This window comes from Metarhizium acridum (assembly GCF_019434415.1).
Source record: "Metarhizium acridum strain ARSEF 324 chromosome Unknown scaffold_320, whole genome shotgun sequence".
In the NCBI taxonomy this organism is placed as follows: Eukaryota; Fungi; Ascomycota; class Sordariomycetes; order Hypocreales; family Clavicipitaceae; genus Metarhizium; species Metarhizium acridum.
The window spans coordinates 1,140,742-1,157,819 of record NW_027094027.1 but is presented as its reverse complement, the minus strand read 5'-3'; the positions used below and the strand labels follow the sequence as shown (position 1 = coordinate 1,157,819).

The 17,078-nt window shown below is 49.8% G+C and overlaps 6 protein-coding genes across 6 annotated transcripts; 1 reads left to right on the top strand and 5 right to left on the bottom strand.

Annotated features, from left to right (window-relative positions):
* Positions 1 to 4,756: 4,756 nt before the first annotated feature.
* AOX2_2 (inducible alternative oxidase 2) lies at positions 4,757 to 5,405 on the bottom strand (the record flags this gene model as incomplete). The annotated part of the gene is made up of 2 exons (XM_007812748.2): positions 4,757 to 4,966; positions 5,052 to 5,405. The coding sequence occupies 2 exons, from the start codon at positions 5,403 to 5,405 to the stop codon at positions 4,757 to 4,759; spliced, it is 564 nt and encodes a 187-aa protein (XP_007810939.2).
* Positions 5,406 to 5,465: 60 nt separating this feature from the next.
* AOX2_1 (inducible alternative oxidase 2) lies at positions 5,466 to 6,029 on the bottom strand (the record flags this gene model as incomplete). Its single annotated transcript, XM_066120655.1, has 1 exon — positions 5,466 to 6,029. One exon carries the CDS (start codon positions 6,027 to 6,029, stop codon positions 5,466 to 5,468), a length of 564 nt encoding a protein of 187 aa, XP_065974491.1.
* A 1,875-nt stretch (positions 6,030 to 7,904) lies between these two features.
* On the bottom strand, positions 7,905 to 10,164 carry SYR1_4 (arginyl-tRNA synthetase; the record flags this gene model as incomplete). The annotated part of the gene is made up of 10 exons (XM_066120654.1): positions 7,905 to 8,322; positions 8,379 to 8,528; positions 8,602 to 8,780; positions 8,860 to 8,917; positions 8,977 to 9,130; positions 9,182 to 9,223; positions 9,337 to 9,406; positions 9,486 to 9,724; positions 9,795 to 9,921; positions 9,979 to 10,164. The coding sequence occupies 10 exons, from the start codon at positions 10,162 to 10,164 to the stop codon at positions 7,905 to 7,907; spliced, it is 1,623 nt and encodes a 540-aa protein (XP_065974490.1).
* A 117-nt stretch (positions 10,165 to 10,281) lies between these two features.
* Positions 10,282 to 10,560, bottom strand: SYR1_3 (arginyl-tRNA synthetase; the record flags this gene model as incomplete). Its single annotated transcript, XM_066120653.1, has 1 exon — positions 10,282 to 10,560. One exon carries the CDS (start codon positions 10,558 to 10,560, stop codon positions 10,282 to 10,284), a length of 279 nt encoding a protein of 92 aa, XP_065974489.1.
* A 1,611-nt stretch (positions 10,561 to 12,171) lies between these two features.
* Positions 12,172 to 14,297, top strand: HCR1 (Translation initiation factor 3 subunit J component). Its single transcript, XM_007812746.2, has 4 exons — positions 12,172 to 12,619; positions 12,818 to 12,912; positions 12,996 to 13,690; positions 13,744 to 14,297. Exons 1-4 carry the CDS (start codon positions 12,598 to 12,600, stop codon positions 13,757 to 13,759), a joined length of 828 nt encoding a protein of 275 aa, XP_007810937.1. The 5' UTR covers positions 12,172 to 12,597; the 3' UTR covers positions 13,760 to 14,297.
* Positions 14,298 to 16,959, bottom strand: MDM31 (Mitochondrial distribution and morphology protein 31, mitochondrial precursor). The gene is made up of 2 exons (XM_007812745.2): positions 16,122 to 16,959; positions 14,298 to 16,063 (listed from the first exon to the last, which is right to left on the bottom strand). The coding sequence occupies exons 1-2, from the start codon at positions 16,861 to 16,863 to the stop codon at positions 14,670 to 14,672; spliced, it is 2,136 nt and encodes a 711-aa protein (XP_007810936.2). The 5' UTR covers positions 16,864 to 16,959; the 3' UTR covers positions 14,298 to 14,669.
* Between the last annotated feature and the right edge of the window lie 119 nt (positions 16,960 to 17,078).

Sequence of the window (17,078 nt, the reverse complement as noted above, 5' to 3'; positions counted from 1 at the left end):
TGCGTACTCCATACCTGGTAAAACATCTTGACATCGGCAGACACTTTAGGCATGGAGGTGATAGCCTCAGGTAGGGAGGGCCACATGGTTGCTGCTTGGGGGTTTCAGTCCGACGAGTCGTGGTATTGCGCCGTTTGGGCCAAATCAGGGCATTCCTTGCGCGCCTGATGACGAGAATTTGATCAGTCGCTGACAATGACTGAAATACGCGTTAGCAAGCCCCGGCCATCACTAGTCAGACAGCTATGCGCTACCTAATCGTGCAAATAGGGAACGTTGAGCGGGTAGGGAAAGCCAAGCCTAGTGCATGATCTGCTTAAGTTAAATAAATGTTGCTGCCGAGGGACGGCTGTTCTCTCGGGTGGTGACTCGCGAGCGGCACAACAGAGCAATCCCCAAAATCGATCTCAATTTTGCAATATTAGTAGCCCTTTATTGACTGAACGGGTTTGTGTTACTAGTTGGGAGGGTGCGAATTAAGCTGTGACCCAGGACTCGAAATATTAGCTACTACTCCGTACGGAGTACTAGATTCGCCAAGGCCCCGGCTGTCAGTGGGCCTCATAAGGCCGGCATCCAAGAGCTACACCAGTTGACCCGAGAACACGATAATTGCCAACCCTGAGTTTGCTCCAAAAAGCCCGCGGGTCCCCGAGTCCCCGAGTCCCCGAATGGAGGAGAGGGGGGTTGCCAGATTAATTTTGCTACTCTCCTGTGACAGTGCACCGCGAAGTGAAAGGAACAATATCTGATTGATTGGCTATGATTTAAGCATTATTGTGGCCCAAACTCACTTCCTCGCACGTGAGAAGATGCCGAGGGCTCACAAGTTTGGTGTACAACAAAGGCGTGTCAATGACTTGGGGATTAACCCAGGACGTTCCCAGTTCCCATAATCCAGCCCAGCAGAAGGCTGCCCTGTACTACAATATCCAATATCTGAGCATGCTTGCACTGGGCAATAAACCTGGTTACCCAGGAACTCGCCAAAGCCTCTTAGCTCCTTGGTGAGGCAAGCTATTAGGCAAACACGACCGGGGAGATCGTGATATCAACGCCCCAAGGCCAATGGCCCGTATCGCGGGCCGTTTCAGGGCAATAACAGGCATTGAAGCTAGCCTGGCAGCAACCATGCAATTGGGCCAATCCCGGCCACTGGAGCACACGAGGGACAAGGGCTTCAAAAATGTTCCAGTCTGCCTGACGAGGCATACTTCCACGTCGGGCAAAGGGACGATCCATCCCAGGAACAAAGTGCCCCGCTTTTACCGGAAAACAACCGAATGCTGCCCTACACCAAGACACCTAAATTCTAATATTACACACAAGGCCAAAAGCACGCGGAGGACGGCGTACAGGACGGAGCAGAGGACGGAGTGGTTGCGGAATTGACCTCCCTCCGGCTGGGGGGCTTGCAACACAACTGGCTCACCACCATTCGGCGGGCGAAACACCAGCTTCTTCTGGCTCCGGGGGTCAATGTCAGATTCATTCTCTTATTTTCGACGACCTAGAGCGAGATACTAGCTCAATATTTGTATTTGTGTGGGCCAAAACGGACCGGTTGACCGGCCTTGATAGTAAGACGGTTGATAATACACATGGCATCTCAGGTCCAATAATGGTGAAAGTAAGGTCTCTGGGAAGGCGCGCTCGTGTCAGGTCGCCGAGCTGGCTGCCCTCGTCCAACATCAAATCCTCAACCCAATCATGCTTGACCAGACAAAATGTCGCGTGCCCATTCAATCCTCGTCTCTATCGTAGGAGACGGAGTGTTCCGTACAATACTTGAACTATCCGTCGTCCCCTGACTAAGGAGCCCAGGCTCATGGTTGCGCTTAAAGCGACGAAGAGATGGCTTTGTGATCGTCCGGGCCCTGACGAGAAAACCACCCGTCACTCATGCAGCCCTGTCCACATTCGGCCGATAACCCGGATCCATTATGCACTGCCCATCACCCCATCACCCCATCACCCATGATCCCAAACTAGTATGTGTTCAGCGTTTTGTTGCTGCTACTCTGTACTTCAGCAGCCGACAATAAGTAGTATGTGCTAGTATGCCAATGCGAGGACTGGTAATACTGCGGAGCGCGCAATAATTGCCGATGGCCAGTCATGTCAACCACCACCCAACCGACTGTGATGGCGACACAGCGGTATCCAGTCTAAACGAATCAATTTATGCGGTCTGGGATGCGGCATGAGTTTTTTCTCGTCAACGGCCCCCAACGTGCTCGTCTTACCCTTTCGTCGCCGGCTCTCTGACTGCAGAGTAGCGTGCATTTGGAGCTGCTGTCAGAATGATCATCTCTAGGATGGAAGATTTGACAACGCCGCTTCGTTCTTTCGAGGCACATGGATAGAGCACTGGGTTCCACCTCAGCCTTTTCTGAGACGAATCTCCCCGTTCCAAATCCCCAGGAACATATCAAAGCATCAGATATGTAGCCAGTGAGCCTCACTGCGCAGCCACAGCCCTATAACTGGGTGCTTGCGGATATGGCACGCAGGAGAAGTGCGGGATAGTACAGGGAAATACCAGGGTGGACGGGCACCTCAAAGCACGTAGCCGCTGGGCGAGAATCGTCACTGGGGTGAGAAGCGGTTCAATCGTAACCCCCGGAACCGTGCGTTACATCCGCCCCCATCCCGTTGACCTGGCCCAGCAGTGGTTCCTGGCAGCCTTGGCCTTGGTCTTGGTTTATGTGCGCCCAGTCTGCATCAACAAACTGCCGTTGATGCCAAAGTCGGTCTGACTCGCACAAGTCCAAGAGCACAACGGGTTCCATCCCCATTGACATTATCAATCAAAGCAGATGCGGTACAGAGACGGACAAGCACAGCCAGGCCGGGGTGCGGATTATGCGTGTGATGCTCTAGCATAGCCACTGTCGACGGGCTGCAGTCGGCAAGCTTAACCGCCACAACTCACCCAAAAGTAAGGACCAGACGAACGACGGGATGCAATATCAAGTTAATATACTCTTACATGCGAACTGTTGAGTCCTGCAGTACCATGGGCCAGCGACAATGAAAAACAAGACAGCCCAGCCCAGCCCTATGCCGGAGCATTAAGGGCAGTGCAGCCCACCGCTGGCATAACATTGAACCATTTGATGGGCCAAGCTTCCAGAATCGCTGGAATCCACCATTCGATGTTCGCATAGTAGCACTCCGCACTCCGTACAGACTTATTTACTAGTTAGTCTATTCCAGGAATGGGTGACTGACGACGACGTCCCCAAAAATAGCCCCACCCATCTCTGGGTCGTGGTGGCTGTACTCCTACTCCGGTGGGTCCACCTTGCTAGTACATACGTCCTCGACTGCTATTCACTCAAAAGCAAGTATCGTCAAATGCACGTTGCTTGTTGCCAAGCCGAGTGTCAACCCTTGCGTGGCAGACGCGTCATTCCGCCAGGTCGAGCAGGATGAGCCGACATCACCTTCAGCATCCAGCTACCGCCTACAACATTAGGGATTGCGTGGTATTACACTGGACTTGTAGTTCAAGTTGCAGAAGACTCGTCGTGGATACAACATCTAAAAATATACCAACTTCCCATGCCACCTGGAACATTTTACTACCCGTCAGCGACTAAGTGGACGAGCCACTTCTATTTATTATCGCATAGGGCTGCAGGATGAATGGATATGCCATTTTCCTGCTAATATAGCACCTGTTGAAGCATGGTTGCAATACCCAGCACGGCAAAAGCCACTCGCACGCCGGTACGTCGTGGTCTATGTAAATTCTAAAAAAAAAAAAAAAAAAAAAAACAATTGACCCTAATAAAGGCAATGCCACGCTAAAAACTATGAAAAAGCCCTTTCGGATACAGGGATACTTGAGAAGCCAAGAACATACCCAGGGCAAGCAGCCAGCACGTGAACCTAAAAAAGATGGCGCAAACGAAAGGACCTTTTGCAAACTGCGCCCAAGTTTTGCATGCTCCGTGCAAGAGGAAAAGGTTTAGTGTGCCGTTTGTGGCACATCGCCATGGCGGCATTCTCGGTCCATCACAGCCCGTGTTGCTGGAGACCGAGGGGGCAAAGCTATGTCGTCTGTTCTCTGCCCAACATGTCGATTTCGCGAATGGGCTGGTTTGCGCTGCGAAGCGTCAGGTATCGTCTAAGAATGCCCTGCTGCGGAACGCATTCCAATAGTATTACCATTTGCGCCCTCGTTCATGCACTAGTGCAACTTGAGGTATTCTCCAATCTCACGTCTAGCATCTCAGTCTGTTTATTCATTATGACGGTCAAAGCTTTGGCCAATCAGGTAATTGCTTGAGCCTTGAGGCTTCCGAGATAGTACTATACAGAAGAATAATAATAAAGGAACCAAAAAAAAAAAAAAAAAAAAAAAAAAAGAAAGAAAGAAACATCCATGTACAAAATTGCCTTACAAGGAATCCAAGAGCTGAGAGGTATTGCCATATCTAGACCAAAACTCCGAAATGCAATGCTGTAATTGCTACACCTTCTAAAAGACAAAAGAAAACCTAATTTGAACGCCTCGTTTATCTAGACTAGATGTCTTACTCCAGGATAAGTGAAATCGAGAAGCAGGTGAAGATCAACCACCACTCCAATGGTATACAGGAGACCAAAATGAAACTCTATAGTGTGTGTGGAAAATTTTCCGGTATATGTGCCGTTGACGTAATTCTTAACGTCTTTATCTTTTTCTTTCTTACTTCTTTTCTTCTTCTCTTTTTTTCTTCTTTCTTTTTTTCAGACATCATTGCGTTCAAATGACATCAGATCGCTCGTACCCGGTGGCCTTCAAGGCCGGTTTAGGCGCTTCTCTGTCCTTGAAGGTGCTGACGAACGGATTAGGGTCCTCCTTCTGGTTAAGGTTCCCAAGGGTGTGGTTGACTCCACGATGACCGGCTTCATCTGCGCGAATGTACAAGATGAGGTCTTTCATCGTGCGGTTCCCTTCCGGCATGTTCCAGTACTGCATGAAATGGGCCAAAAAAGGCCCCCTTTGTTAGCGTCTTGCTTCGCAAAGCAGGCTTTCATGTAGTGTTGTGGATGCTTACCTGGACAGCAATATCCGGGATTTGAAACTTTGGATCAGCCCACTTTGGGAGGTGGCCGTCCTCGATTTCACGAATAGCCCGGGTGTATGTGTGCACAGCTTCCTCTTCGAGGTATCCGACGAACCGGTGGACGATCCGGGGATGGAGGAGATATGTGATGAAGAGTGCGTTGAAGAAGACGCCCTGGGCTCCAATGATCATGAGCTTCATGAACCAGCCGGGCTCGCACATCTTCATGAATGTTAACAAATGCATTCTTTCGTTGTAGCTCTCCTCGAGCAAGGTCTCAATCCACCCGTTGTCGCGCTTCATGCGCCTGAGGCTGCTGAGATGACGCAGCATGCCGCCCACCATTCCTGGAACGCCGGCGATACTCTCGAGGAAGACAAATCGGACAAGCTGGATATGCGCGTGTTAGCAATAGCTGGAATATGATTTGCTTGTCTGCAGGCCGTGTCTCCGTGGCGGGTCTTCGGACCGTTGGTTTTTCTTCTCCTTTTTGATGTGAGAATGCGTACATACCCATTGTGCTTCGGTCAGTGGCTTCTCTGCCACCACAGATGTGGTGGGGTGCTTTTTATCAACTTGCTGGTCCCTGCCCATGCCCGTCGCCTTGTCCATCCAGAAACGCGCGAAGCGAACAATCTTCCAGGCGGCCCAGTCACTAAAGTTTCGGGGCTCGCGATGGGCGGGCTCGACAGCCACCATCTCTTCCAGGGTATACCCAGGATGCGGCCATGCTGCCTTTGTTGTTTGAATGTGCGGCGTGTCCTTGGCGGGGAAAAAGTCTCGGAGGTGGTTCTTGGGTGTCGTGGAGAAGGGTCGCGGCGAGGCGATTATGTGGTGATGCTGGGCTGGGCCAACGCAGGCGAGTCTGAGACCAAGTGGTGATCCGGCAAGAGCAAGGTTAGCAGATCGTGCTAGCTTGACAGCCTGCCGGTACACATGGGTTCGGGACTGGACGGTGGTGGATATCATGGGAGGCGAGAGAGACTTATGTGGTGGTGTTATTCTTCTCGTTGATGATGATTGGACAGACTGAACAGGTGACTGCCTGATCAAAGATTGGCAATTGATAGTTTCGGGGTTCAGGAAGAGGTTGACTTTACTTTGATTATAAGAAAGAGACAAAGTAGTGTTGGCTATGGTGTCGCACATTGACAAGATTTATGTCTACGAAAGTCTAAACTGGCTGGGCTGGATTTATATGCATGAGACTCTTGACTCGACACCGGCATCCGATTACACGGCGAAGCATAACGGCTTGGCAGTATCCCGTAGGCTATCGGCGATGCCTTTGGCCACAAGGCCCAAGCAAAGCAAGATGGTTGGTCTTACGGGAGTAATCAAGGGAGGAAAGAAAAATGGAAATCAAAACCGCCCTTCCAGAAAGACACCGAAGTGATGCCAGACGAAGACGGATCGGAATCCCACCGCGCTGGGTCAAGTAACAACTAACTCCGCGGGGTCTGGTCGGTTGCTAGACAGCCTAGCCTTACATGTAACCAGATGCCAGGCGTCAAGTGCACCGTCCAGGCGGGCTCAGGGGCAAGCGGGCTGGCTAGCCGGACATCGGGCCCAAGTCGGGACTGGTCTACACTTGGAGCTAGCAACATTGAAGCCATCGGGATCTTCCGGGCTCTCACGCATCGCCCTACTGCCTTAAGTACGTGTCTGGTACTTGACTCCTCGAGCAGAAATTGGATTCCGAATCATCCCGCCCCTACGGAGAACCAGCATTACTGGCATACTCCGTACATTTGTAACTATTGCCCCAGGGCACCCAGCGTGCCCCATCGTGCCCCATCAGCATCTCTGCTACACCAGGGCTGTATCTGTCACGAGCATGAAGAAACTTTTCAGCATCTCGATTCCTCATTCGTAGGTGTCTCAACATCTCTATCATTGACATCTCAGAAATCGTCAGGCCATATGGGTTCCAATACTCCGTGCTCCGCATTGGATCCCGAATTCTCGAGCAAGCTGGATGATGCAAAAATAACAGTATTAGGACCCAATTTCCGCAAATTCAATCTTGACACCCAATCGCCAAGGGCCCATGGCGGCACCAACCAAGTAAGCTTTGTTACTAAGGTTGCGGCTCTTGCCATCCATAAACAGGAAACTGATTGCTCCACCAACCCAGACTGCCGGATGAGGCACATCTCTGTCATCATCATGCACATGGCACGGAATTATCTAGTAGATGATAAAAACATTACATGGTCGGGAACCTGGTGGGCTGTAACTGCACGTCGTGTAATCTATGCCAGATGCAGCAGAAAATAGGCTACCCTCAACGGGCTCTGAAAGACCTCGTTTCTCACTTCCGGCAAGTCATATCCGCAGTGGGACGGGGTCGAAACCAAATTCCCAGCTCTGACTCACCGTCGCCCGTGTTGGAAGAGTAACCTCCCCGTAATAATACGAGAACGACGCCACCCCCCTCCAACCAACAAAAAAAAAGCCTCTAATATGCTCCCTGGCAGCTTGGCGATTTATTGCTGAATCAAACAAGTTCCACTCTACTTCTGACGCTGGCTGCCGATCAACAGCTGGCTTGATCCAACATTGAATAATTAAGTTATATGTTGAGGTGTACCTTAGTTTTCAAGGCAACAGGTTGTCATGCCTCATGTTGCAGGCTCGGCTTTTCGTGACTTGCCCTGTTTTCACTGCCACCCGTAGTCGCTGTGTGTTGTTCATGACCACCTTCATCCACCCCTGCTGGTCCATTGTTCTCATCTACATGAACGTCGAGCAAGTTGCCCTGTTTACATGTTTACAGGTTTACATGTTTACATCCTGATACCCTGTCAGTGTTGAGATCGGTACAACGGCTACGCTCGTTGCTTACCTTTCAAGTGGCGTCAATCCAAGGATGCGCATGCCATTGGCCAACGTAATTCGTGCTGCGTCGTATAAAGCCATACGGGCCTTCATTAGCTCTCGTTCGCTACCAACAACCTGCAGGTGGTCGTAACTGCTGCTGATAACATGTGTCATCTTGAAAAGATAGGTGAGAACTGTTGTTGGTTCCAATGTCTTGAGCGTGTTTTGTAAAACATCTGGCCATTGCGACAGCATTCGCACGATATTGACAGCATGATCCTCCTTCAGAAGAGACAAGTTGGCGCTGTCCAAGTCCTCATCCGTGAGGTTTGCACGGCGCTTAATTGAACACAATCGGGCATGTGCATACTGGAGATAAGGACCAGTGTCGCCTTCGAAGGACGTCATGGCCTCCATATTAAAAGTATAATTGTTGATTCTAGATGTAAGATTAGTCATTGAGACGACTAGGCGCTTAAAGACATCACCACTCACCTTTTGCCACTCATATCCTGAACCATTACGCTGCTGATGCCGAGCGTGTCGGCTGTAGCATCTGGATCCTCAACTTGAGCGTACTTCTCCTCATTTTTCTTCATAGTCTCGTGCATGTGATCCGCACAGTCCTTGAGGATATCATCTAGGCTAATTTTAATGCTCGTCAGCAACGCCCCCGAGTAGGAAATATACAGGTATCGTGGAGATGTGTGGAGCTCACAATTTAACGGTTCCCTTTCGGGTGCTCATACCAAGGACTAGTCCAAAATTGATGTGCTGGCACTTCTTGGCAATGTCCTTGTACCCAAGAAGCTCGATGATCTGGAAAAGCTGCTTGAGGTGGAGGTCCTGCTGGCTAGCAACCACGTAGATCATATGGTCAAAGTTGTACTTCTCATGCTATAGGACACGGGATGTCAGCCAATACATGCTCATATGCCAACCAGTGCAGCAGTGTCTGGGGGCAGAGAACACGTACACGTCCAAGCAGTTCGCAAACATCGCGAGTCAAATAGAGCGCAGTGCCATCTCGTTTTCTAATATAATAATCAGATTAGCTCTTGCTTCGCCTGACCACTCAGTGATGAGTACATACCGGAGAACAGTAGTTCCCAGCCTCTTCCCCTCTTTGCCTGGGAGAAGTTGGGTGAAGTCAACGAGAACGGCGCCTTTGTCTTCTCGAGAAATGTTTTTCTCCTTCATCTCGTCGGCTATTTTGGACATTGACTCCTCGGATACCTGGCTCTCACCTAATTCAAGTTTAGCGTCGGCGTTTGCGAGTGCTCATTATTAAAACATACCGCTGAACTCATCGAATTGGATATTGAGCCGAGAGTACGTTTCTATATGATGTCAGAACATGGTATATCTATTGGAGTTCATGTGGATGAATGTGGCATAGGTGAAAATTGAAATAGAAACGGTCCGACTCTATTGCCAAAGCTTGCCCGCTTACCTTTATAACGAGCAATGCTGAGATCCCTGAATTGCTGCCACTGAGAGAGAACTGCCTCATCCCTATCGGTCTAGTTGCACGTTAGCGGCGCCAAAATTTGACTGTGGCTTGAAGGCTTCAAGTAGTATAAAGAATGCGCTACGTCTTACCATTCGCCTGAAGTATTGGCGGGCTTGTTCGTCGAGGCTGTTGGCTTCCAAAGCACTGACATCTTTACCCTCTTTCTTCTGTTCTTCAATGGCTTCTTTCTCGGCACTCATTTCTGCGTTAATCTGAACATAGAGTTTGAAGAGGTGGTCGATCGGATTCTTGTTGAGTTCTTCTTCATTTCCATTTCGTTCGTACGATAAGGCCAGCAGCCCATATTGCTTTCCCCAGTCTCCAAGGTCTACAAGCTGCAGTTAGCCCCAGTTATATTTCCCTTTATATATCGGCGGCTATGACTGGGAAGCACTGACAATTCATCCTAACGACGTCCCAACCGTTCGCCTCATAGAGGTTGGCAATGAAGCTGCCAATAATAGTGGATCGAAGATGACCGGCATGGAAGGGCTTTGCAACATTGGGAGAGCTAAACTCGACAATCTAAATTGGTGTTAATGGTTTGATATGACAGCAATTGAATATAGGACCCTTACTCACAATACGCTTCTTGCCGGAGCTCAGGTTTTTTGGGTCCCTGAGGCCATTGAATCGATTTTCACCTGCGGCTATCAGTGTTTGATTACTTATTTCATTTTGGTATAACAAACCGAAGTCTTTCCCAGTTTTCCTCACCAATGGAATGATTGACTCAATAAGGGGTCCTCCCTTGACGAAGAAAGACATGAAGTGCCCGCTGAGCGCAGGCTTGTTAAACAGAGGGTCATCCTCTGGGAACTATGGCAAGCCGGATGTTAACGTATTGTTCCTTACGAAACTGTCGCACTAAATTTCCGAGGTCAATCATACCTTTTCAGCCCATTCCTGGGCCAAAACGTCAGCCTTCTTGCCTTTGATACGGAGTGCAGGAACCGCCACGACGAAGTCGCCCTTGTCAAGGCTTTGTGTCCACATGACAGCAGGATAAATGATGGATGTTTCGACGCCTGAAATTTTGAACAGGACATCGCTCAGATGTGCCCTATATAGGTCAAGAGGGTTGATCTCAGGATGGGCAGTAGGGTACTTCTGCGCCAGGCCATCAAGAGTCAAACCCTCCACCCTTTGGGCCAGCTGGTTCATGATGTTCGACTGAGCCATAGCAAATGTTTTGATCGATCGAGGCAAACAAATGCAGAGTAATGATCTTGATTTAGAGTGCCAGCTACTACAAGTAGATTTGCCTAGGGCTTTGAGGGTAGTAGTGGGGGTTGCAACTCGGATCGTCGAGAATCGAGGAATTGTGTTAAAAGAGCGTCGAGCCTGGTATAATGATCGTCGCGGACGAAAAGAAGTGGAAACACTGAAGGAAAGGCCAAGAGACGAAATTGGGCGAACTGTCATGAAGGCTTTCGTCGAGCAAGACGAACTTTTCTTCCCACTTGAAAGCAATTGTGACTCAAAATGCACCTGGCCTGGTTCCCCACCACAGGGTCTGGCGGACCAAAACCGCAAAAGTGGCTTGAAAGGCAGGCTGGGAGGCGCGGAGCCAGATTCACCGACAGCAGCGCCACGGTCGCTTGGGCAGTTGGTGGGCTGGCGTAGTTGGCGTGTGGTGGTAAGGTTCATATAAGTACCTACTTAAGCATGCTCGAGTTCCTGCTGGTGGGTGACATCTACATGATGAATCGGCAGAGCGGCGATTCATTCCGCCGTTCTAAAATTGACACACCCCAGGCCACAGACAACCCGAGAACCTAGGAAACAAGAAAACTGAAACTGCTCTGGGCTTGGTCATCACAACAATGTCTCCCTCCCCGGGAGGACTGCCAGAGTTGCAATTTGAATCTTGAGGCATGCTCACCATCATCCGCTCGTCGTGGTTATTCAACTTGCTTGTGCATCAATTTACAGCTTGGCAGGACCCATCCCATTTGAGGCCTCGCATTCCCGGAAAGCGTTTTCGAGAAGAGTTCAGTCGTACATCACGGAGTACAGAGAACTCGGCTGCGTGATATTCCGTTCCGTTAAGATGGACTGACTCACTTCAACTCTTGTGGGGTGACCGGTCGACAGGTCGGGCGGTCTTTTGGGCAGAAATCAAATGCCTGCCCAGTACCTCTTCTGAGGCCTGTACTCTATGTCTGTGCACAGGCAAATCGAGGTCAAGACTGCATCTTGTATACTCGAGTTCTCCGGTGACGTTTCAGTAAGTGGTGAGCCAGGCGGAGACTCAGAGGCTGGCATCGCCTTTGCACAACAATCGTACCAGTAGTCGCACTACTACTACCTACTTAAGTACCTAGGTACCTTCCTAGGTACCTACCTAGGTAGGTACTTACCTAGGTAAGTAGGGACCTACCTAGGTAGGCATTCAACTGGATTGGAGCCAAGTACATAATACTAAGCCGTAAACGGTCCAAATTGAGGTGACATGGTCGCATCAGTCCGGTTACTGTATCGGCCTCCAGCTGCCATGATCGGAGCCACTTGGCTTCCACGTTTTCGAGACCCGCGTGTATGACTCTTACAATCTCCATGCAGGTGACTTTATCAGCTGCCGAACAAAGAATTTCGATTGTGGCCAATTCATACGGAGTACGGAGTAAGGAAGGGCCTTAGGGAAGGCCCGCGGGTGGCACCGACGATGGCTCGGTTTTCCGGCGATACCAATGACACCGGACACTATCACCATTGCATGCCTGTCCGTCGTCCAACCGTGTCCGGCATAGATCTTTAGAAGCCTGTTGCTTAGATTTCTTTCTAATCTTTCTCTTTGTTAATATCAATAATTATTTACCTTATTATCATAGCTGCCCGTTTTCGAAACTTTCCTTTCTAAGTCTTAAGAAAGAGAACGAGGCAAGGTTTGTTGCACCGTGTCTTGCCTGACGCCCATGTGCCGGCCCCTCCCTTTCCATGCCAACTGGTCCCTCCCCCCTCTCCCCTCCCTCTCATCCGTGGTCGTCGGGCGACACACAAAAAAATTTCCATCCTACTGTCATCTGTCTTCTTCTTCTCTCCACGTCCCTCCTCTTGCCGCGACGCTGAACGCCAGCACAGTCTTTATCCTCGAACCAACCATCAGCTACACAGCTATCTATCACCTTGGTAGTGCCATCCCGAGCCGTCGTGACGCAGATACACCTTCAAACCCTGACAGACTGAACCTTTGGCATCATGCCTGCGAAGAAACAGTGGGGTAAGGATTTCACGACACCCTTCCAACTTTCCATTTCCACGCGCACATCCCGTCTATCTACGTGATAGATCCAGATCTACAGAAACAGCCCCCAGTGTTTACGATGCGGCTCTGTGGAGACCGCGTCCAATCCTAGAAAGCATTTGTGCGCCTGTTCCTGTGCCTGGGCTGCATCTAACTGACCGCTCTTTACCCCAGACGAGGAGGAAAGCGACTCCAGCACTCCCCCTTCTTCTCCTCCTGTTACGGCTGCTCGCCGACGCCAGTTCGAAGATGAGGAAGACGACAGCGATGTGAGTGAACCAGTTGCTTCTTTCCAAAGCCCGTGGCCCTGCCAACACGTTGCGGGAACGGAACTGATATCATGTTTGTTCAGGTCCTCGAATCTTGGGATGCCGCCGAGGATTCCGAGGTAGAGCGTGAGAAAGAGCGTAAGGCTGCCGAAGCCAAGGCAAAAGTTGATGCTGAAGCTGCCGCCAACAAAAAGTCCAAGGCTGAGCGAATCGCGGAGCATCAGGCCAACCGCGCTCGTCAACGTGCGGAAGAGGAAGAAGAAAGCGAGGACGATGAGACCGAAGCACAGCGCCGCGAAAGACTACGTCGTACTGAGCAGGAGGCTGATCTGCGTCATGCTGAGGATCTTTTTGGCAGCGTTGGCATCAGTAGCGGCCGCAAGGCTCCGACCATCGGTGCTGCCATTGTTGTCGACGAACAAGACCCGACCAAGACTGTGAATCTTGCTTCATTACCGCTTTTAAATCCGCAGACGAAGAAGCAGTTTGAACTTATGCGCACCACGCTTTCGCCTATTATCAATGGTAATAGCAAGAAAGCCCACTACGGTCTCTTCCTCGAAGAATTCGTCAAGGACCTGGCCAAGGAGCTATCAAGCGACCAGGTCAAGAAAGTTGCCAGTGCACTGACTCGCCTCAGCAACGAGAAGATGAAGGACGAGAAAGCTTCTGACAAAGGAGGCAAGAAAACGAAGGCCGCCAAAACTAAGACCTCACTTGTCACTACCCGTGCCAATACCACGGATGTGTCAACATACGATGGCGATGCGTTCGGAGAGTATGTGCAAACTAAAATCGCCATTTGGTATAATTTGCTGACCATGTCAACAGTGACGATTTCATGTGACGAGATTTTTCAAGAATATAATAAAGGAGCTGCTTCAGCCCCCAACCCTTGGCACTATTATGGAGGTCCCGTCAACCTGTACAGCAAAAGCATTTGCATCAGCTCATAGCGAACCCTTGTGTCGAGCCTGCGCGGAGACAGATGCTATCCGCTTCTTGTTCTGTCGAATGCACTTGATGCTCACATACCCGTCGTTGAGAAACGTCACCCAGAAGACACTTTCTCGGCCTGCTTTGTGATTCATGGGGCGAATGAGGATGGATCCGTCTTGAGGGAGAAGCAGAGCGGAAAATAGGATTTGATCATCAGAGGGAGCATTAGACGGGGTCATTCGCATTTTGTGGGCAAATTAATGCGTTCTTTGTTCCTATTCGACACAAACATTACGGCTCTCTGCTTGTTGATAGCTCCATCAATGGAGATAGCTTCATCTTGTGGAATATTTGTTGGACCGGATACAGTTGAAGGATACGTAGTAATTACCTAGACTGAAACATTAGGCTTCAGAAGTCAAAACTAAGTTAAGCCACGCAATATTTGTCGTCCTGTGTCTTAAAGGCCATCGCGAATGTATTGCAGATGACATTCATTACATGTCTAAAGGGATTCCATGTTCAGCGTCCCTGATTCCTCTGTCCGGTCCGCATGCAAGAGCTTTATCCTCCCGAGAACGCCGTTGTGAATAAGAAAAAAAGAAGATAAAATGACCCTGTGACCATGTTTCAACGCCGTACCCCAATTTTGCTGCACCGTCCGAGTTCTGTGCTGTCGTCGTGTACAAGATTCCCTTCATCGATAGCCCATTCATGTTTCGCTAAGGTACTGGGAACGATGCAAGAGTGAAAAGAAAAAAAACAAGCATACAGAAAGGTATTACAATAGAGTAGAGATATCGTTCAGGGGTATTACATCAAACCACATTTCCCGCCATTCCCATAAAAAGAGCGTGGACTGCAAGAGACAGTGTCCAAAATCCAACCTTCTTGAATCGACGGACACGGCTCTGTTGATTTTCCACGTCTTTGGCAAAGGCGTCATATGTTTCAACTGATGCGTCATTCATTAACCCGCAGTCGAACACAGTCCAACTTCCATCAAAATCGCTGAGACGTTTGACTATGCGGCAAGATATTGGAATGTAAGTCTTCTTGGCGTTGATGTAAGCCACAATTGGTCGTACAAGTGCCTGGTTGACATAGGATATATCCCTTGTGAAGAGAGGTACTGCGGCCTTCACATCATTCATATGAATGCGCATGTCCATGATAATATACCGGCGATCTTCTTCGCCCGGTTCGCCCTCTTCGCTGTTTTCGGTAGCCTCGACATGGCCAGCTTCCGAGAGATGTCCAGACCGGAGCAAGACGGGACTGTTGTCCGTAGAATTTTGCAACAACCGCTGTTTGTTCATAATGACTGCCTCCTCAAGCTGATCATAGAAATCGGCCATGACTTTCGTGATTCCTTCGTCTGTTTCAGCAGGTAGCATTACGTCAGCAACGATGTCGACATTCCCTTCGTAAATCCATCCGAACGGTCCTTCTACCCCTCGGTTTAGATGGTCAATTTTTAGGCCATCAATCCGAAGTCTGCTGAACTTCTGCCAGGCATTCTGTTCTCCCAAACCCATCATTGCTCCTTGGTCTTGGCGAGACACGATGCCATGGACTTGACGGGGATGGATGGTAAAAAGCGATCCGTCAAACGATCCGGACATATGATTTGCGGATAAAAAATCGTAGAAAAGCCACTGTTTTCGGAGTCGTGGGAGTTCGCAGGAGTATATGCTTACGGAGAACGGCCGAAAGCCGTCAGGTTGATAAATGGTCAACAACAGATCTTCCAACTTGAATGACTCGATCTCGAAGTCCCCAGGTTGATGTTCATGTCGGTATGATAGAGGATCTACTTCCTCAATTGGCCACTGTACTGAAGTACGATCCACAACTCCTCTAACCCCGTTTACCTCGACGTCCTTTAGCAAACCCTTGCCGTTCCACCAATTGAGAAACGACAAAGTGACATTGACGTTGGCAATGGTAACATCAAATTGTGTGTAATTCCCATCATCTTCTGGGTCAGAATATTCGATAAGGTGCGCCTGTCGACCAGCAGCTGCCACCGCAGCGGCGTCCGTAGAGCCTTTGCTCACAGAAGACTTGACCTGGCCCGGACGGCGAGAGACAAACACATTTCGAAATGCGATCACTCCGTTTTTCCATTTGGGAACGATTGCTGACTCAAAGACAACAGTAACGCCAGCAGATTGCGTCAAGTAATCGCCAACCCACTTCGCAAGAGTTTCTAGATATAAGTATTAGCGCTTCTACCAGACGTAGTAGCGAATTGGCAAGCCGCTTACCTTGTGCAAAGACGGTGTTGATGGAGAAGATAAGAAGAGAAAAGAAAGTTGTGGTCCCGACAAGAATCCACACAATATGCCCCAACATGAACCAAGACACGAAAGCTCCCCATTCATCAGCATTCCATGGGCGCATGCTTCTGATTGACATCCATTTAAATCGAACTTTGAGTCTCTCCCAGAATCCGTTTGCGGCGGCCAGAAGCTCCTCCTTTGCCGGTCGATGTGGTAACTTTGGAAGGTGGAGGTACTTAGATACCGAAGATGCTATCGATTCATCACCTTCACTATTCGGTTGCTCTGGGACCGCCTGATGCTGTTGACTTGACTCGAACTGCTTCCTTTCCGGCGACGTTGAAGATCTCCTTGCTATCGGGTGTTCTTTTGCAGGCTCTCTTTGACTAGAGTAGCTGCACTGCTGTTGTTGCAGTAGCTTTATCGAGGTTCGCATCAGTCCGCCATGGGGGTAGCTACGAGTTGGCACTTTATAATACGGCTCCAATAGCCCGGTCGAACGGAGAGTGCGCTTCGTAGAGCAAGGTGCCAAGAAGTGCGAAATTGGTACTGTTTGAATATGGCGCACGTGCCACCATGCCAGCGAGTTTCGACATGTTGATATCGACGGTGGTTGTTGACCTGGCCTCTGAAGGGGCAGCCGTCGAAAGAAACCAGCTACAGTGGGTGCAGTGTACTGTGACCAAAGACGGCTTCCCAGCAGCCGCGATGAAAAGGCCTTAGACATGCTTCCAGATCATGGCGCCTAGGAGGAATGAATTCAAGGCGGTGGGTGTCAGACTTCGGTTCGATCGCCCTCGCCTAGATTAAGTGTCTATAGGAGGCAGGTTGATACTATGACGAGAAGAACCAAGGTTGCCCCAGGTGCATAAAAGTCGTTTATGACGCGCCAGAGTGCTGGGTACGTACCGGAGCTGCCGCTAAGGCTTGGCCAATAGATAC

Coding starts and splice junctions, on each gene's coding strand:
- HCR1 (XM_007812746.2), top strand. CDS start 12,598: ATGCCTGCGAAGAAACAGTGGG. Junction 12,620..12,817: donor GCCTGCGAAGAAACAGTGGG/GTAAGGATTTCA, acceptor TCTTTACCCCAG/ACGAGGAGGAAAGCGACTCC. Junction 12,913..12,995: donor ATGAGGAAGACGACAGCGAT/GTGAGTGAACCA, acceptor ATGTTTGTTCAG/GTCCTCGAATCTTGGGATGC.
- MDM31 (XM_007812745.2), bottom strand. CDS start 16,863: ATGTCTAAGGCCTTTTCATCGCGGCTGCTGGGAAGCCGTCTTTGGTCA. Junction 16,064..16,121: donor CAACACCGTCTTTGCACAAG/GTAAGCGGCTTG, acceptor ACTTATATCTAG/AAACTCTTGCGAAGTGGGTT.